Source organism: Camponotus vicinus, unplaced genomic scaffold (genome assembly GCF_025532165.1).
Source record: "Camponotus vicinus isolate PSW18456_S1 unplaced genomic scaffold, iyCamVici1.0 SCAF_4, whole genome shotgun sequence".
Lineage (NCBI taxonomy): Eukaryota > Metazoa > Arthropoda > Insecta > Hymenoptera > Formicidae > Camponotus > Camponotus vicinus.
In genome coordinates, this window is record NW_028141976.1 from 862953 (window position 1) to 884194 (window position 21242).

General features: G+C 34.3%; 2 protein-coding genes across 7 annotated transcripts in view; one reads left to right on the plus strand and one right to left on the minus strand.

Annotated features, from left to right (window-relative positions):
• The window catches only part of LOC145970471 (ankyrin repeat and BTB/POZ domain-containing protein 2), a 28210-nt gene extending 12536 nt beyond the window's left edge, over window positions 1-15674 (minus strand). Inside the window, exons 1-3 of one of the 4 annotated variants that reach the window (XM_083097266.1) lie at window positions 15318-15674; window positions 14501-14775; window positions 7799-8053 (exon numbers count right to left, since the gene is read on the minus strand). In XM_083097266.1, coding sequence (XP_082953392.1) covers window positions 7799-8053; window positions 14501-14658 — 413 coding nt within the window. In that variant the 5' untranslated portion in view covers window positions 14659-14775; window positions 15318-15674. Of the gene's footprint in view, window positions 1-456; window positions 998-7798; window positions 8054-14500; window positions 14776-14870; window positions 14890-15317 lie in introns of those variants that run through there. The other 3 variants (XM_083097267.1, XM_083097268.1, XM_083097265.1) reach the window with 3 other exon arrangements.
• On the plus strand, window positions 15223-18235 carry Mrpl44 (mitochondrial ribosomal protein L44). 3 transcript variants are annotated; one of them, XM_083097292.1, is made up of 6 exons: window positions 15781-16164; window positions 16265-16628; window positions 16705-16789; window positions 16955-17258; window positions 17360-17491; window positions 17747-18235. In XM_083097292.1, exons 1-5 carry the CDS (start codon window positions 16095-16097, stop codon window positions 17482-17484), a joined length of 948 nt encoding a protein of 315 aa, XP_082953418.1. In that variant the 5' UTR covers window positions 15781-16094; the 3' UTR covers window positions 17485-17491; window positions 17747-18235. The 3 variants fall into 3 exon arrangements, with proteins under 3 accessions (XP_082953419.1, XP_082953418.1, XP_082953417.1); XM_083097293.1 differs by lacking the exons at window positions 15781-16164; window positions 17747-18235 and adding an exon at window positions 15223-15367 and having other exon boundaries at window positions 17360-17589; XM_083097291.1 differs by lacking the exon at window positions 17747-18235 and having other exon boundaries at window positions 17360-17589.
• The last annotated feature ends 3007 nt before the right edge of the window (window positions 18236-21242 follow it).

Genomic DNA, 21242 nt, shown 5'->3' on the forward strand with positions numbered 1-21242 from the left:
TTTATTTTATGCGTTTTCTAATGCTTTTCAATCATACGAAAGAAAAACATGGAGCCAATGAATTATACATGTTTAAAATATATTATAAATATTTATCTCTTTTTGTTTATATATGCAGTATCTTAAGAAAATATTGAATATGCAATATATATTCTCCATTGAAATTTTTAATGATAAAAAAAATAAAAATGTTATGCAAGTTGATTTGCAAAAATGTTGATTTGAAGTATACTGAAAAACAATTAAATATCTCATAAGACGTTGCATATATAAACAGAGCTAGATATACTTATAAATATTCTAAATATACATAATTTGTCGATTGCATACAATATAAGAGCAAAAATATCAAAGAGAAAATTTTTTGAAAAATTCCCTGAATTCCCAGATTTCATGAGAATTCGCTGATTTTTCCATATACAAAAGAAATCTCTGAGAAAACTAGGTTTTCCATACTTCTCCAGGAAGTAGACACCCTGCATAATTATGTAAGATCACTTGTATGACATCGATATGAAGATTATTCTGGATAATAAGAGAGATTATTTCGGATTTTAATAAACTAAGCGCACACACACATACACACACATGGGAGTCTGGGCGCAAATTTGGCGCGTAATCTGGTTTTATCACCATCGGCGCAAAGAGACCTCATCACGCGCGATCGCGGCGTGCGTAAGTGACCGACCGCCACTTGTAAACTGCTGCCATGCTCTTTTCACCGGGCAGCCGTGCAGGAAACGGGAGAACACAAACGAGTACGTGTCTTTACATAGAGAAAGAGAGAGAAAGAGAGAGAGAGAACCTCCACCATATGTTTCGGGGGAGAGTTTCCGGCGACCATCCCACTTCCTATGGCCGTGTACTCAAATCACATCGTTCCGATCAGCGTCCGTGACGGACTCTGACATAGCTTTTGATATTGTCGCCGTTTTTTTCTCACCTTACATGCGTTCGATGTTCTGGATCGAGTTTGGCATTACTGACATTTTTAGATATAATTCGGATATAATTTCATATTTGAAGTGTATTTATGAGAGATTATGCATTGGATTTATAAGTTTCAACTATACGCGGTTTTCTTGTAACTTGTGAATAATTTGTTAAAATTTTAAGGATCTTTATTATATTTTATAAAATATGTTTCCATTCATTGAGCCTGCAATATGAGTAAATCCTCAAAGTATATAATTGAATCGAAAAGTTCACGTTTTAATTTTATAATTATGCACTTTTCTTTATTTATTGAAGTTGCAACATCGAGAAATTCTTGAGTTACAATTGCAAAATTTAATAAATTATAATAAGAAAATAATAATAAAGAAGAAATTATGCAATTTTGGTGTTCACTTTTAATAAACTGAAATTGAATGATCAAAGCATCGTTAAAATAAATCATTCTATTGTCCGACAATTTGACTTTTTCTATATTTTTCTATTAGTATGTCCTACTAATGGAGATGATAAAGTTTCTCTCCAAGAAAAAGAAATCTTATATAATTATATATAAATAATTATAATTATTATAGAATAGTATAGAATTTATCCATGTACAATTTTTTTCGCTTATAACGGACCTTCTATCCGTTTATCCAAGAAAAATAATGACAAAAATAAATTTTGCAGTGTTTCCTAGAAAAAATAAAACTGCAACTATGTCATAAAATATTCCATACACTATAATTACATATATGAGCAAAAATAATAAAAGAAAAAAAACTTATATTTTATATATAATTATATATATTTATATTTAATTGAATATACATTTTTTTTCAGATTTATAAAACACGTCAATCGATAATCATCGTAGACAGGACTAAATCGAGGAAGGCATATCAAATGTAACAATTTTTCTAAAACGATACCGTTCTTCCAGATAGATAGTAAATATTATAAAAAGGAATTTTAATAACATCTCACGGCTGCGTCTCATACCGGTATCGTAACCTTTCGTATCGCGAAATCTGTCCACACGATCGACGCGGAGAAGGTTGAGCACGCTGTTGTTGATTCCTTCCGGTACTGTTTTACCGCAGCACGTCGCGAGGAAGATTCCCAGGAGAGGTTCCTCGTAGTAATTAAACTCAGGTGAACGCGGGGTGCTTCTCCCGCGGAAAACAGGAAGCGAAGTAGGTCAGCGTTAAAAGCGTCGCCATTAGAATTATACGGCGGCTAATATACGCGTCTGGGAAATGTATGCGTCGCGAAATTATTTCCGCGTGGATCATTACAACGCACGCGAGAAAGAGAAAGATAGAAAGAGACACCCCCGATGCAACGGTGCTCCGCCATCGTAAATATTTACGAGGCGATTCACATGTCAAAATTATTATGTAAATTACGCTATAAGCTTTAATGAGAAATGCATATGCAAATTTTATTATTCTAATTTCTATCGCTTATATGACAAATCTCTGACTTTTTAATACATTTTTCGAATGAATAAAATTTTCTGATTCAATTTATTGAAAGAATAATAAGTAAACTATACGAGTCATATATCTTTAAAACCTATCATAAATGCAAGTACGAAAAATCCTTGTACCAATTTTTGGATAAAATTTTATAGATGCTTCGTTTTAATATTAATTATATCTTTTGGATAACACTCGTCACGTATATTTTTTCTACATACATATTTTCATTTAACGTTATGTTAAATTGCACTATAAACTTTAATGAAAAATATATATAAATGCATATGCAAATTAACTTTAATTTGTATCAAACGTTTGTGACAAATCACTTAATTTCTAACATATTTTCCTGATAAAATTTTCTAATTTAATTATCAAGAAATTAATATTCAAACTGTGTAAATCAAATCAAATGTCTTTAAAAACTATCACAAACACAAGGACAAGGTGCCTTTTCCAAATTTCGAGCAAAATTCATATGAATGCTTCAATTTAAATTAACTGTATCTCTCGAGTAATATTCGTTACATATGCCAATCTTTTTTTATACACGCGTATATATTTTTGTTTAACGTTACAAAATACACTATAAGCTTTAATAGAAGTCAGTTATAAAATTGCGGACTACCTTGAACTTGAATTACCGTAAATTAACGCGAAAGATAGCTTTACTTAGATAAACCGGTATTTCTTATATCATGTTAAGAACTTATCGAAATCAATCTCATCGCACGAGGGATCATTAAACTCCGAGCTATAAAAGTACTGATAATAAAAAAACGTAAAAGATGCATCTGCTTAAAGCATGCGAAAGAGATCGCGAAAATAATCTCGGTGTAAAAGCACACATTAAAATTCGATCAAAATCATAGTACGCAGTTTCGGGCTAAAATACGCTCTTGCCAAAGAAACCGAAATGTAGAAAAAGTTTCGCAGCTGATCGTAGACCAACATTTGCTGAATAAAATTTTTCAGAATGACCAGACGAAATCTGCAACACATGTCTGGACGGACTCGGCAGAAGGAAGAGTTCAAGGCAGATATTGTCCGTGCTCACGGGGGCGAAACTCCGGTGTCAAGGGCGGTGGCGGAGACGGCGGTGCACGGGGATATTAAATTCTTTACCGAAGCGTGTCTGCGCCCGAATAATCTCCGCCCGCCGAATATTCCCCGAGGAGTTCGAGCCTCGTTCCTACACGAGGCGTTTATCGCCGCTCGAATAACATCGGTCGTTATTCGACGTCGAAGAAAGGAGAATCGCGACTCCTCCTCTCTAAAATGCGCATGATGTATAATTTTTCGTTTTTTCCCACGCGAAAGTGGTCCATACATGTATACGCGGAGCACCAAACGGAAGTCTTGCAACGCCCTGACCGCATGTATAAAGAGAGTTTTTGATTCGCCTGTATAAAAATCCGACAGCCATTAATTTGCTTCTTACACTTGCGTGTAAAAAGAAGAAGAAAAAGAGAAAGAGAGAGAGAGAGAGAGGCCGTTACGATAAGATTAATGCAAAAAAGTAATAATGATGAGAATTATGTTTCGAGTACAAGTATTTTATTTTGTTTCACGTAAGGATATTAAAATCGATTAATTACTCGCGTAAGAGATACGCTTGATTCGACGGAAATCGAAATTTAATAACACTCCGCGCTCGGATTTTAATTATAATCGTTGACAATTTCGATTGCAATGCATAGAAGCATTGCTAATAATAAGTCTGGAAACCTGCCGCGTTCGATGGATAACGGTTCTCGCGAATAGGAGTGAATGCACGAGATATTAGGTGAAACTTTTCAAAATCAGGATTCTCTCCGCTCCATAGCCCGAGTATCTTAGATTTTTTTTATCTTATCATCGTGCAACTTGAAAGAAAAAAACATATATATGTGTACATATAATATTAATATGTGTGCGTTTCTGTAGCTGCGCATATCAGATGAGCGCAAGAATCTTGGTTCTTTTTCAGAAGATATTTCTAACGGCGATACATGTTTGTATCAGGATGTCTACTCAATCTTATGAAAAATTCCTGAAAATTCACTGATCTCCTTCCTGATATTTTTATTCAAAATTTCAGATAAAGAAAATATTTTAAGGATTTTTAATGCAACTTTCTAAAATAAATGTTTATTATATGCGTTTTTAATGCTGGTTCTTTTTCAGAAGATATTTCTAACGGCAATACATGTTTGTATCAGGATATCTACTCAATCTTATGAAAAATTCCTGAAAATTCACTGATCTCCTTCCTGACATTTTTATTCAAACTTTCAGATAAAGAAAATATGTTAAGAATTTTTAGTGCAACTTTCTAAAATAAATTTTTATCGTATGTTTCTAATGCTTTAAACTCATACGAAAGAAAAATATAGAGCCACTTAAATTTCAAGCATTAGATTTGCAAATATACTGAAAAAAACTGAATAAGAAATATTTTTCACTTGCATAACACAGATTTTCATTTTACATTTCTAAATATTACAATAAAAAATATGTTTTGTATATTCGTAATATTTTTTAAAACATTTAATATATAAACACAGAGATAGATATATATTTATAACATATTTGAAACACATAGTTTAACTTGGCTTATCCATTCCCGATTGCTTACAGTAAGATCAAAATTATCAAAGAGAATTTTTTTAAATTCCCCAAGTTCCATTAAAATTGTATGAAAATTCCCAGATTTTTATGAGTATAAAAGAAATCCGTGCGAATTCTAGGTTTTCCATTTTTTCCAGAAATTAGGCATTTTGTTACATATTATACAGCATTGGAGAAAAATGACGATATCATTATATGTAAATTAGATTTGATTCAATTATGTTTTATCGTGATAAAAAAAGAATAAATTACAAAGATAGATATTTTCATAGATGTTTTGGGAATATCAAATTTATTAAAAGATGATTAACCGTAAAAAACATGCAAAATATGTATGAAAGCCGTGCTTCATCTCTATTTATTCTATTCAATTTCTACGCTCATACGTATGCTTTACTTTTGCTAGCAATTGTCAACGACAGGCAGAATCCGGCGCGGGAGGATAATAAATAATACTAGTAGTAAAAGCTAGTTCAGATCGACTCGATGCGAGAGCGAAGGCGGAAAGAGAGATTAACCTGAATATCTGCATCGAACGGGGTCTCCCCTCACGCGCATCTTTAATCGCGAGTCGCGTTCCCAGATGCAACGCCATTTTTTCCCGTCAGTTTCCGACTTTCGGATAACTAATTAAAAGCGAGCTCTCTTTTCGCACGATCACGCGCATGCGTCTATTATGGATGATGTGCCAGACTAATTTCTATTTCATTCGAATTCGCCACTGAGAAAATGAACCGGATCATTGAGCGCTGAATGAAATGAGATGCGTAGCGAGAGTAAAAGTCTCGCGAGCGCGACTACAATAGTAATCACCTGCATGAAAGCCAGCGTCAAATATTCCTGACAATGTATAAAATTCGCAAACCTGGCGAAACGCCTTATTTACACCCAGTTGCATCCCCCATCGTGCGTCATCCTGCTTTTTTCGCAACGCGATGTCTTCCGCAAACGAACGGTGTAATAAAAAAAAGAAAGACGTAAACCTCCCGGAAGAATTTTCGCGTATAAAGGAGCGATATAGAGACGAGCTCTTAAATTTCGACCGTGTCTTATCTGCATGCCCGGCAAATTTTTCGGTCCCGTGACTGGGATCGAAAGTGATGTCGATGAAACTAAATAACAGGGAAAGATAAGCTATGTCATACGGGACGAACATTGCCCCCGGGATCGTTAATCGGATCGGTTGTAATTACGTGCCTCGTAAATTTTAACGATCCTCGATCGGAACGGCCGATTCGGTGCGCAAAAAAGTGGGCGTTATAATTGACAATATCGGATTTACGAAGATACGGTGATGTCTCGTTGCGCGCGCGAAATCAAGTCTGCGAATATTATTAGAGGCAAAAATCAGTTTTCAGATAATCGCGCTCTAATCGTCGCTTTATTTTCAAATTGTCGGAAAAATGCTGACATTTAAGTCAATTATACGGTATAAAATACACTGACAGAATATACTGCACATTCACTGCAATTACCAATCTGCTGCAGTTATTTTACGTCAATCGCGAATATATGTGAGCTTATAATCGATATAAAAATATGTAAAATAATCCCGTACAAAACATATAATTACAATATCCCTTTCTATTCTCATATATTCTAAGACACTTTTTTTAATTTTATTAATATATAACTATCTCTATAAAGTAATAAATAATTTTTAAATTGATTATATACGTTAAATTAATTAATCATATTTCCTCAACAAAGAAACCTGATGTTTTTTTTTTCGATGAATTTTCTGCAAAAAATCTAACAAGAAATTGGTATAAATAAATATTACGAGATCAACAAGAAGAGAAAAGAAAAAAAAGACTGAATCAAGTATTTTTAATTCTCTTTTTCCGTAATGTACGATGCTGAAGTGTGTCAGATGAAAGTCCGAGATGAAAGTTGGAGTCGGGCACGATGTTACGTTAGAGAACTCGGTTTAGTAAATTATCTCGCAGACGTTGTAGAGACGAACAACGACGAGTATCAACCAACTTTTTCGCTTTAACGGTACAAAGACTCGCGAATGCACTCAGAAATTCCCGCAGCCCGCAGGTGCGAGGACCCGAAAGATTAACCGAGATGTCTACGAGAGTCTCGGCTTTAAATTCTTTGGCTTTTCAACGATATTTCTATAGTGGACATCCTTTGTACTCGAGACATCCTTTTTCTCAGATCTTATCTCCACGCATTTTATGGCGGTAGAGTTCGATCCGAATAAGAAAAAAAGATTTTTCCTTCTCTTCGTCATTGAAAAAAATTCGAAAAATTCCGAAACATTTAATGTGTCTCTCTCTTTTAAATCTCTGAATTTTATTAACTAATGCCACGGTTATACTTAATGCAGAAAAGACCCCACACAAAATTTTTCTCTTACTATTAAAAATAAAAAGAGATTATTACATAATGCGACTCGTTTGTTAACTGAAGGAGCTTTTATGCAATAGCGAAAGGCAGAAGATTAAAGTTTTTGAAGTAAATGGTTAATATTATATTGCGTAATATTATATGTAATTGTAGTATTTTGTCTTAAAATGACAACAACTAAGTTAATGATAGAGATAACATCCGGTATTTAATTCCGTCAAGTTGCATAACATATATCGAATGTTAGATTTTTGCCCGATTAATCCTTATCGCGCGGATCTAAGCGGACTGCCAGGTAGATTGATGATCATTAATCAGATCGTTATTAAGATCCGCGTCGATCGATCGGACGTACGCGCGTGGATAAGCGTACTCACGCGACTTTGAAAAACAAAGAGGAATGCGCTCACCGTCGTGGCTTCGGACGAAGTATCTCGTGACCTGAATCAGATATGCAGATACTCAGACTGAGCGGTCCCCCGTAGTGCTCCGACGGGGCGCCGGCGGTCTGCACGGTTGACTGTTGAGGACCGGAGATACTTCCGGCCCAGCCGGAAGTGCCGCTTAGAAAGAGCGGCTGTTGTCCGCCGTCCATGCTCGGCCGTTCCACGTTCATGGTATTCCCGGGAGCTAGCACCGCCGGGAAATCTGCAAATTTTAAGCAGCTACCATTTTTTTATCACTAAAAATTACAATAAAGAATATTGATATGTACTACATATCAATATTTCGTGTTAAGACATTGAATATAGAAACAAAGATAGATAGATATTTATAATATATTTTAAATGCATAATTCGCATGCAGACTGTTTACAATATGAGAGCAAAATTATTAGAGAATTTTTTTAAATTTCTTCTCAATAAAATTATATACACGCAAAGAAATTCTTGAGAATTATAGATTTTTCATATTTTTTCAGGCAGTAGATTTGTCCTATTTTGATGTACAATATATTGATAGGATGCATGTATAAATGCATTTGGGATGTATATATAGATAGTATATATCATTAAATAGAATATATTATATAGAGCATATATATTATTATAAATAGTTTATTATTTAAAAATCTAAATCTATAATATATAAAATATATAATATATTTTTAATATGTTTTAAATATAATTTTATTTTCAACGTTATTTAAAATATATCTGAAATATCAAAAACACATTTTAAAAAGGCAACATAATATTTTGTTTCTTTTTAAAAAAACAATTTTTTTAATTTCAACCCTTATATTATATATCAATTCTCTTGAATATTATTGAGTATTTCCTCGTTTCAATTTTTACTTTCTTTCCTCTATTTTATTTTATATCATTGCATTCCATCAACATAACATTTCAAATTTAACCAGACCTAGTTACAACAGCAAATTTCATCATTCAATGATATTGGGAGCAACGAGCGATGTGTGTTGGTCGCTACGGAAGGAAAGAACATTGTGAAATGCATTTCCAAAGTCGACGAATGAAAGGAAATGTTGTACAAACACGTCGCACGAGATAATGCAGAAATTGCACTACACAATTCGCACGAGAAAACTATCTAACCAGGGATAATCTATGAAAGAAAGTAATTATGCGAAACTTTCTCGAGCGCGAAGGTCATTAACGAGCGGCCGGATAATTGTGGGTGGATAATTAACCGCTGAGATGCTTATCGCGTTGAGGAAAACAATTATTCAGGTTTTATTCATAGAAAAGAAATATCAAATAAAATCATATGCCATTAATAATGCCAAAATTTTATTACTTATTCAAATGCGTTTTAACAGGAGGAAAAAAGAAAGTGCAAGAGAAGAAATAAATAGATCAAAAAGCGGAAAGTAAGAGAAAGTTGGAAAGCTAATTTCGTAAATCAATTATTGCATGTGCGAAACAGCTTATAAAAATGTATAAGATGAGCAGAGATATTTTAGAAATTATATAAACTGCTTATCTTTTCTGCAATATGTATTTAATAATAAATAAAATTAGAGAAATTCACTTCTCTTTTTACACACATACGCACAATTGACTAAGTACGTTATATATTACATATATTTCCGTTTTATTTTCTCAAAAGATATACTACAGCCTATTTTTACGCGCGTATGATAAAATCTATCGGTTATATATTCCCGTAAGAATACGGGACGAGAGGAATAAATTACGAGAATATATTTGACCTGGATAACGCGATAACCCAGACGGTATTACCGGGTCAAATAAACGGATGTGTAAAAGTCGCCTCGCGAATGCATCATCGCGAATGCATCATCGCGAATGCGTCTCTCGGTCGAAAAGTGAGTTTCGAGGATCAAGGATCCCCGATGAGAAATGCTGTCTCAATGCACGAGGGCCCAGAATTCTCGCCCCGCGCACGCATCGTGTTTGTGCTCGTGTTGCTCGCTTTGACGAATTCTCATATGCAATTACTCTGCCAAGGCTCCCAAAGTGCTTCCTTAAGCGTGCGTTTCAAAAAGGGGGACCCCTTGACGTGCCCGGCTGCTCTTTCGGGGAAATTTCATCGATGTAATATTCGCCGAATCTCATCAGTACGACAATTCTTCAAGCAACGACACTGGAGCAGTCACATAAAGCCGCTATCTTTTTTCGCCAATTTTTTATTAATAAAAATCAAGTATAAATTGTGAAAATATCTCTTTCTAAAAATTAATGGAAAGTGTAACTTTTATAAACGGTCTTGCCTTCAAAGTTAAAAAAAAATCTCGATGTCATAAATTTTATTCCTCTTATTTGAGAAAAAATGAGAGTCGCGAACATCATCTACTTTACATTGTATACAAAATGGGAAACAATTTTTGTAAAATCTTGACATCTATTGGTCACGTTTCTTGAAAGACGAATAGATTGTACACGAATAGATTGAATGACTCAATTCTTATTTCGGTGGCTTTAATAATATATGAGAGACTTTGAAATAGCTGAATTAAAATAAATGGATACCGAAAATGATGTTGTGTCCTGAAGTGTACTTTTAACTGACCTCGACTGGTCCCACATACACATCTTTCCAATCGATCGCGGCTGGATATACACGTGCACTCATTTGAGAACGAGCGGGCGTGTATACGGGTATAAAGTTGTGCCCAGCATAAACCTATCATTTGCCAAAAGAAAATCAGGGTCAACCGGTAATCGTTAAGTGATTTTACAAAAAGAAAAACTGAATGTGTATGTTAAATAATTCTCGACAAAAAAATGCTACTTTGAATAAAATATTTCATTATAAAATGATCGTTAAATTCTCTCAATGCTCTCTACGGAATAATATAATAGAAAATATACAAACAATAAAATGTATTGTAACAAATAAAAATATATATAGAGAAACAAATGAAACTATATATATTGTATATAATATATTATTTTGTGTTTGTGTATGTGTATTGGTGTGCATTTTATATACTATGTGTATTCTTGTGAATATTTTTTTTACATTTTATTTTAATTTTCTTTAACTTTTTAATCTTTTAATGTATTATGTATTATCGTATATATTATATATAATCGCAGAGCATAATTTCAAAACTCATTAAAGATAAAATTTATACAGAAATTTGTAATTTGAATTATTAAAATTATTTAAAATTTTTGAATTTTATATAAATAAAATGTAAAATTAAACAAATAAAGTGTAAAAAAAATTAAAGAACATTATCGATCAATACTCTGCCGAGCTTTTTTACAAAAAAAAAAAACATTAGATTTACTTATTATTCTACCTGTCTTTGTTAACTTTTGGTAATAATAATTAAAATCAGATGTGCATATTTTCCTGGAAATATACTTGCTTTCATTAACTTTTTTTTATACCATATTATTACATATCAATCAGGCAAGAATGTGATATCTCCAGTGAGTATACCCCTGGCAAATCAGGGAAGTGGTTAAAATATATGACGATACACAGTGATGCCTTCAAGGCGACACCTGACAGCTCCGACTTGTCTCGATTAATCCACTGATGATTACCGGTCCCTTAAGGGGATCAATTGCATCAATGTAGGCGCTAATTCTAAGTTAAATAAATTTTCCATTACTATTTATATATCAATAACTGGAATTGGTATTTTAAAAATACGAGATTTATATTTTAAAAAAATTCTACAAATATGAAACTTGTATTTTTAAAAAAAGGATAACGGCGTCTCGGCAGAGCCAAGCTGTAAAAAAGGAAAAATAAAAATGTATAAAGTCAAAATTTAAAAAAATGGAGAAAGTTGATTTTTTGTATAAAATATAAACTCTATGTCTCTTTATGAATCTCTATTTTTTATGCTTAATTGCCACAACTATTTTTAAAACGTAAAACAGTAGAATTCTTTGCGGGAAAAAGCCGGAACTCTATCATGATTATGTCGAAATTCTATTCTATCCTGGGAAGAAAAAGTCCATATATAATCAAATATAAATATATATCATCAAGTATAAAATTCGTCCATATACAGGGTGACCCATTTTAACTTAGGCAGCCAAATAACTCGAAAAATAAGCAAGATAGAGAAAAATGTTTTAGACAAAAGTTGTATGGTTTCGAGGGGGCCATAAGACGGTATCATTGGTTTGACCTTGAAGAGTCATTTGAAGGTCACGTGAAGGTCACTTCAATTTTTTAAAATGGAATACCCTATATATTTTTGTACATTCTTGTAGCTTATTTCGAGAGCTTTCCAAAACACTATAATTAAGTACCTTTCCGTTAAGTACTTTTTGAGTTATGATGCTTGAAATAATTTCTTAATTTTACATAAACCGTAAAAAATATCTTGTAAAATATTCATTTTTCGATTATCTTACCTTAATACTTTTATGTACAAAATAATGAGAGGAATCAATTGGTGTAAAGAAAACACATAGTTGTTTTTAAGAAAAAATATGGAATTGTTAATTGCAAATTACATATTTTTTCTTCGAAACAACTATGTGTTTTCTTTATACCAATTGATTCCTCTCATTATTTTGTACATAAAACTATTAAGGTAAGGTAATCGAAAAATGAATATTTTACAAGATATTTTACGGTTTATGTAAAATTAAGAAATTATTTCAAGCCTCATAACTCAAAAAGTACTTAACGAAAATGTACTTAATTATAGTGTTTTGGAAAGCTCTCGAGATGAGCTACAAGAATGTACAAAAATATATAGGATGTTCCATTTAAAAAAATTGAAGTGACCTTCACGTGACCTTCAAATGACTCTTCAAGGTCAAACCAATGATACCATCTTATGGCCCCCTCGAAACCATACAACTTTTGTCTAAAACATTTTTCTCTATCTTGCTTATTTTTCGAGTTATTTGGCTGCCTAAGTTAAAATGGGTCACCCTGTATAATGTTTTCCTTCTCTTGTGTAATCTCTGTCCGTATATATAGGAAAAATAATAAGAATAATTAAAAAATAATTAGGATATTTTTTATTGTTTTTTCCAAGTGAAATTTGAAAACAAAAATTACCTATATATAATCACATATAAATCTGACTATACAATATGATTATACATGTGTTTCTTTATTTCTTCAAATTTTATTTTTTCTAAAAATAATACGAAAATTCTCTAATTAAAATCTTCTAATTATTTTTCCTGTATATATGAAAATTATGCAAAAGAAACAAAATATATACAAACATATATTTTATATATAATTATATATATTTACATTTATGTCTGATTATTTATATATCGACCTTTCTTCCGGATTTATTTTAATTTTAGGAATGAGGTATTGATTTTGCAAAAGTTCCTCATTTGCACCATTTTTTTTCTCCTTTCATTTCGTTTGCAGAGACTCGAAGGATTACGGAGGATTTAAAGATTCGGTCCAAATTGAGCGCAAACGCGTGGGTGCGGACGAAAGTACGATCGGGGCGCGTGATACTGTTGACGCGGCGTTGAAACCCGTACGTAGGGATCTATACGCGGCATTGAATACACGTGTATGTACATACGTATATATAAGCAACGTGGTGTAAGCGACCACCGCATTCCAAGAGGGCTGCCCAAACTAAAGCCTATACCTTATACATCGTTCTTTCGCTCTCTCTCTCTCTCTCTCTCGCTCGCTGTCTCCTCTCTCCCCGCACCCGCTTCATCACGATCCTCCCTCCGCACCTCTCTCGTTCATCTCACCAGCGCTTTTTTTCTTTCTCTTCTCCTTTTCCCCTCTTCTTCCACTCTATCCTTCCTAGCGTCTCTCGCAAGAATCCGCGTTCATCTTGTCCTCTCCTCTCTCTCTCTCTCTCTCTACTCGAATGAAATTTACATATTTCGCTCTGTTTTTCTCTCCTTTTTTCCCCTCTTCGCGAACGTCACGTGACACCTGATATAATCGACGTCATCGGATTTGATTCGATCGCGAGATCTTATGGCATTGATACTCGTGTGCATCGAGACGCTCTTATTTTATCTTTTATCAGAAAATATAGATAGCGCATAAAAAATAGATTCCTATGATGTTGATTAACTTCTACCGGCAGTTAACTGTCTTTTCATCTTTCTTCATGTTGTAAAAGGAAGAGAAGGATGTTTAAAATATAACGTTTAATATAGCTTAAAGTAAATATTGGAGGAACCGTGCTCTTAACGGTCCTAACGGTTCACGTTTAACATCCATGAGCATTATCTAAATATGAAGTAAGATTTAAGAGACAAAAGAGCAACGAGGGTGATTTGATGTTCTTTAATACCGTGAAAAAACTTGTGTTTCATAAAGTATATTTTATACCTTTAATATAGTTACTTAATTGTACTTTTCTGTACCTTTAGTAACTGTAACTTTAAAGACCCAATGAATTCTAATTAATTTTAATATTTTTGATACCAATAATTGCATCAATTACATTTTTGGCATTCAAATTAAAACAGATACATATTCTCTATAGAAGATTTTTATAGAAGATGATAGAGAAGAAAACTAAAATATACAAGTAATACGTTAATTTTGACGTTTATCATTACATTCCCCCGAAGCAAAGGATTTTTCAGAAATATTAAAATAACTATGAGCAAACAAAATTTATGATTGATGGGCTTAAAACGACTAAAGTCGTTTGTCGTTTCCATCCACCTGTCCTCGATTGCGAATAAAACGTGGCTTACCAAAAGTCGTTCAACGCGTTGACAGAAAGGGGCACGTCCTCGGGCCGTCGGGCACATATCTGAGAAGCCGAAGAGAAACTACCAAAGTTCTTGCGAATCAGGTCTCGCGTTCTCCAGCAAATTTTCGTCTCACTTGCACCGTTTTTTTTTACTACCATCAAAAGCAACAGGTGTGTTCTCTTTTGAACTGCATTGTCTATAATCTTCTTATGATGATTAGATTTTAAACAGATCGAAAAAACTTTCTTTTTTTCCTATTGTAGCAGCTTCTTTTCCTAAAAACACACACACATATACACTTTATTTTTACAAATAATATAATTTATTGGCAATATACAAAAACTCAAGAAGCAAAGAAATATAAAAATACCATTTTGTTTTCTTGTGCAATTTTTATTTCACTTTGTAAATTTTAAAAGTTGCAAAAGTTTGCATACATCTCGCAAAAATCTCAATCTTCTTAGAATCAAAATCAAATAATTAATAATAAATAACTACATTATTTTCAACTTTATATGTTTGTTCAATGGAAAGCTAATTTCTCTACTTTCAAAAATCCAAACTACCAGTATCTTAACCTGTCTTCACTAAATCTCTTCCATTTATCCCATCTTTCTATATAAAATTCTGTTGCGAACCATGACAAAAAAACCGCGATAAATTCAATTTAAATCTCGCAATTTTTCGATTCGAAGATCGATTCTTTCGCAACCAAGCACAAAATTGTTTTCCTTTAACAATTCAACGTCGATCTCGAGATCCGTTTCCTTACGCATTTCAAGTGTAAAAAAAAAAGGACCAAACCAAAGGAACAAACCTCTCGTGAGATGCGCGTGGAACTGTAAACACACCCGGGCCTTTAAAAAGGTATCTCTGTCTCTCTCGTGCACGGCATGGCACGGCGAACCCGAGACGCCGAATGAGATCCGGTCCGATCCGAGCCGATTTTGTCTCCGCAGCAATCGCTCCCGGCGATTCGAGACTCTCGCGTTGATATCGCGCCGATTTCTCCCCCTAAATCGCGCGCCCTTCGCGACCGCGCACTCCCGCTCGACCCTCGACCGCCGCCGCTTTTCGGCAGCTGTCAATTACTGCCAACACAGTTGCCGCGTTTATGCAGCATCCCGATCCGACCGCTCTTTCGTGGTCCAGGAAGATCGTCCGAGAGAAAACAAAAAAACTCGCGCGAGATTGGCGAGACAATCGCGACAGCGCCATCTGACGGACACTTTGGGAAACCGTTATCGAATCGCGCGTGTTATCGGTCGTAGATAACGAGACTCGATAAGTAAACGATGATGCTTTCATATTTATTTTACTGCAAATGTAAAATTTTGTTTAAAAAAAGTCGCTAATCACGCGGGAATTTATGCGGATTAAAAGGTTGAATAAAAAATGAAAGCAAAGTATATTTGCCGCGTATTTTTGATAGAGACGAAATCGTGCCGCCAAGTGTGTTTATAACCTAAATTAATACGCTGTTATATTGAGTTGCAAATTATTCGGTCTGTGACATTTGCCGACAGTTGTCGACCAACAATTCTTCTGAAACGATAAATTTGAAAATTTAAATATAAGATTATATTCTTCTAATATGAATGTCTTACGTTCGTGTGTTAGAACTATTATTTTAAGTAAAGGAATGCGCCCTGTAAATTATGAAGGTTAGACTTGCTTCGTATGACATATTATGTAGTTATTAAAATGAATAGAATTGTGATATTTAGAATAACATAAAATTTATCTATATAATTTTGTGCGCAGGACAGAGATGTATTAAAAGATGGGTGGCTCCAACACAAATGGAAATAACTAACCGCAAGAAGAGAGCACCTAAACGGATACCAAAGCGTAGTACTTTTTTGGAATGGAATAGATCCGCAGAGATTTATGCGTTTAATAAAAGGCTATCCGAAGATTTCAAACCTGAAAAATTAGAACAAGCTTTCACTTTTAGATCGTATGTTATTCAAGAAGAGGAACGGCAGAAAAAAATGGGAATAGAAGAGCCTAAGCTCGATATGCAGGATAATACAGAGCTTATCATGAAAGGCGAAAAGCTTACTTCAGAAATTGTACAAAATTATTTAACCCAAGTTTTACCTCTAGCGCCTGAGAGCATCATAATGTACGTATGATTTAAATGAAAATTAAATTTCATATGTATAATTCCATTGAATAATAAAAAAATAATTATATTTTAGTTCATTATACGATTATCTTCTTTCTGAGGAAATTCTTGCCAAGGTAGCTTCTCATATTGGTGCAAAAGATATTATTTTAACTAAAGTAAGTACAGATATCCGAGAAATATGAATTCTTTGTGTTAATTTAATGCATGATGTGCCTAAAACAAAAGTTATGCAAAGTATTTGATAAATCTGTTGTAAATAAGAAATAATAATTAATAAATAATTTTTGATTTAGCATTTCTTATTTCTAATAATGTTTTAGGAACATCCGGTAACAAAGAAAACTTTAACCGATACGTTTTTCGCACTTGTTGCGGCTCTCGCAGAAAGTGTAGACGCGAATCACGCGGCAAATTTCGTTAAAGATTTCCTAATTGTACTTCTAACTGAGAAAGATTTAACAGAAATTTGGAATCCAGCTGAACCGGTCGAAATTTTAAACGACGTCCTACAGAAACAAAACAGAGCACCCGCCGAACCGAGACTTATCGGGCAAGCGGGACAAAATACGCTTTTAGTTGTATATCATATAGCAATGTATTCTGACAAAAAGTTTCTAGGTTCAGGTAAGTGACAGTAGGATATAATTTTATTTAATACATTCCATTTAATCTAATATACTCAAAATATTGCTTACCTATTCTTTTTAAATATTTATAAATATTAGGCTTTGGTCAAACAATCCAGGAAGCCAAGAATGTAGCTGCCATAAATGTCCTAAGTCGAATGTTTGGTTTATTAGATTCTAGTAAACCAGTCAAAATCGACCATGCGATAAATGTATTCTCATAAAAGAAATGTAATTTTTAATTTGCAAACAAAATATTTAGTATAGTAATATAAGAAATATTCAAGAATTTTTTTTGTAAAATAATAAATATATATAAAAACTGCAAAGAGAGAGATCTACTACCTAAAAACATGTAAATAAAATATCTAGTTGAAATTATATTGATAAAGTATGATATATTTTTTGATGCTCTTTTAAAAATTATATATTTCTGATTTTTGATCATTCATATATATAAAATAATATAAGGTGTAATACAAACAGGAGCCTTAAGCTTGTTTACACGCTTTGAAAACCACAATCATTGGCTACCTGGATAGCGCCAAAGAAATCGTCCAATAATCGTCAAGGCAGTCTCATGAAAATGGGAGGGTACGATTCTTTACAACTTACCTCGCAAGAGGGCACCAACAATGACGAGAGCCCGCATTTTACGTATCTTTATGCAAGTTTCTATTCTATCTGATTTTAGTTGAAGCGAAAACACGCGCATTGCAAATGCATGCTGTGCCGGAGACGAACCTCTCCGGTCGAGCTTCGGATCATGCGATCTTATCAACGATTAGAGTCTTTGCTACTCGAGAACCAGAATGTCAAGTTTGCGCTATACGATACTTGGAAACTCGCTTAGATCCCGATTTTTCCAAGAATTTTATTTTGCTCAAGATTTAAAATCTCTTCATTTATTTAAAAATGTTACACAAATAATTATCCTACGCTCTTGTAGTTATTTTTTTTTTACACCGAGAATGAAATTTATTAAAATTCTAACGCTGTAAATTTTATCAAAAAATTCTTATTTACATATTTTCCTCCATTTTTTACAGCGTACACTTTACAAATGCATAATAAAAGCCGCATGCGTCGTGAATGTTAATAAAGTTTTTCTTAGCGCACAATATGAAAGAGAGACGCGATTATGTTAGTTTCCTCTTTCGAAATGTGTCGTACTTTTTCTTAATCATCGACTCGACTGGAGAGTGTTCGATACCGATTATAACGCAAATCGTTGAATTTCATATTTCATGCGGATGCGGTTACGAGGATGAAAGGAGATTCCGTGCACGCAAAGTAACAATCAAAGTTTGAGTACGACAATTTCTGGCAGATGGCTCCGAAAATGGATTTCCGCGAACTCGCAGCAGCTACCTTTAACGATGACGATGCCGATGCTCTTGTGGAAATGACGCAACTAACTAATGGAACTAACTATTCAGCTGCCTAATGTTCGTATCGCATATGCGACGAATGATGTTTAACTGTCGCCAGATGGAATGGCCGCTCATTAAATGACAAAGATATATCGAGGACACGGCAACGACGACATCGAAATCGAATAAAGGAGATCTGTCAAAGAAATTGATACCAGAGAAATTTTTTTGATGAAATTTAAACATTCTTTTCTATCTATAATTTTTTTCCGTATTATATAGAAAATTTTATATATATTTGGCATTAATATATCGTATTCTCTTCGCGCCTATAAAAAGCCAAAATTATTTCCAACAACAGCCTATCGAAGAGAAATATATCGGTCAGAAATTCCGCATCGTATAGCTTGCAAAAATTTTCCGCGTGATGCGCATTTTTCGATTCGATTAAAATCGATCGATTAAAGCAATTATCAATTTGATTTAAAATAATAAAAATTGCCAATAAATAATTTCTCGCAGGAATCAAGCAATTTTAATTCGCGGAAGAGAGAGAAAGTTTATATATCGCGACAAATATTTTCATTCCAAAAGTTCGATTGCAGATGCGAATTTATCGCGTGTCATTTTTCGAAAAACCGTCCGCGTATATATCTTTACATCCTAGTGCATAAATACAAAAAAATGAACGCGCGCATAATTCCGTCTATTACTCGAGTGGAAAAAATAACTTAAAAATTAGTCTCTCGTGTCCGATCGTCCGTTCCAATAATGACATTTTCTCGTCGACGACTCTCCAATTTCGAAAAAATATCGGCTCCGCTCGCGTACTCGCTTTTCACGCGCCGCAATCTCTCTTCTTATTTACGGCACGTAAATAAGAAAAAAAATCGCTCGACGCGTGCAAGTACAGCACGCGCGTCCGCGCACAAGTCACGCCTTGATAAGCACCGTCGCCGTAAAAAAGATCGTCGTCGTATTTTCTAGCGGTATCTCGACGAGCGGCCAATGACGACGTAGGGATCGATTTCGCGAATAATGGAAACGGCCGGCTCGCGTCACTTTCGCGTCGCACGGTCCTTGCACTTTTAACGACGGAATTTGCGAAATTGCCGACCGGTGTCATTGATCCGTAAATTGTGTTCCGGAGCTGAGAATTGTCCTTTGAATGAATCATACCGTCATGCGGGAATTTACGGTCCGGGGATAAATTATTCTCCTTGCGAGAAGGATTATCGCGTCTCTCGCGTCAAATAACATTACAAACTTTTGTGTGAAAATCGAAGAAAAAATACAAGCCTTTTGCGTTGCATTTTTTTTTAGAATCCCAAACTAAATTTGACAGACGCATCGATTTCCAATCCGAATGTCGTCTTCTTTTACATATTTTATTTACTTATTCGATAAAAATTGCTCCGTTTTTTCGAGACATCTCGTCGGTGCCTCGATCTTTTCGCCCAATGCACGATCGTAAATGTGCAAAGTACGATACTCGGCGTACGGGAAACGTTACATCGCTAACGGGAAACGCTATATCGCTAGTAGACTGGACGACGCGTAAAACGTATTCGTCGTCGGCGAGCGCGAAGTTTATGATACATTGCCTGCTACTCCTAACAACGGAAGAAAATGAAACGACGCGAGTCAAACGCGTTTCACGCACTTTGATATTTTCAATATGTAAATATTATTCGTCGCGACACGTAACGCGATGCGAGGAGCGTCCGCGTTTATCGCGACATTTTACCAACTTTATTTTTCGCGCTTTATTATTCTACGTGATCGCGTGGAAATTTTCACGTGGCGGCGTTAGACGAGCCATCGTTCCGAATAAAATTGCACGCGTGTCTGCGAATTGCGAGCTGCAGTTACGTGCGGTAACAATTGATCGAGAGATTAAGCGTTTCGAGGAAATCTCGAAAAATTACCTGGAGAAATGTATCGCGTATATTTATATCTTAAAAGCATTAGTCGAGTTCTCCTTTGATGATGATACAAGCTATAAAAAACCACTTTTCATCTCGCTCTCTCCTTCCACTCTCCCTCGTTATAAAAATTCTCTCTCCTTTACGAGAGATTTTAAAAATGTAATATTTTTTAATCTTGTAAAATATTTACACATTCTTTTTTAATATTTTTAAAATATTTAAATTTCACGAAAAAAAGCGCGATTGGCACTAATCGTAAATTGGAGTTATATGTAAAGAGAAATTATATGTAAATAGATGGACGATCGCGAATCGTTTTTCCATTGACCTCCTATTTTCAGGTCTATGATTGTAGCTCGTTGCTATTAGATTACACGCGGCTGCATACGGTAATTTAATAAAAATAGCAGGTGTACCGTGTTGTATCCGTCCTCTCTCTCTCTTTCTCTTTCAGGATGGAGATAGTCGCTATCGCAAACTGCGTACGCAATTTTGAATCGTATAAATTGCGAATCGCGGTTATTAAATCCGTCGGTTTACCGCCTGCACTAGACTCGCGCGCGCGTTTCGCGTCCATAAAAAATAGATCAATCGCATAATCCTTCTGCGAGATATTTTTTTTCGTACGTCAACACACACACACACACATATATATATATATATATATATATATATATATAT

Excerpts from the sequence above, each read along its gene's own strand:
- Mrpl44 (XM_083097292.1), top strand. The coding sequence starts at position 16,095 with ATGAATGTCTTACGTTCGTGTGTTAGAACTATTATTTTAAGTAAAGGA. Across the intron at positions 16,165-16,264 it reads GCGCCCTGTAAATTATGAAG|GACAGAGATGTATTAAAAGA; the intron begins GTTAGACTTGCT and ends TTTTGTGCGCAG. Across the intron at positions 16,790-16,954 it reads AAGATATTATTTTAACTAAA|GAACATCCGGTAACAAAGAA; the intron begins GTAAGTACAGAT and ends ATAATGTTTTAG.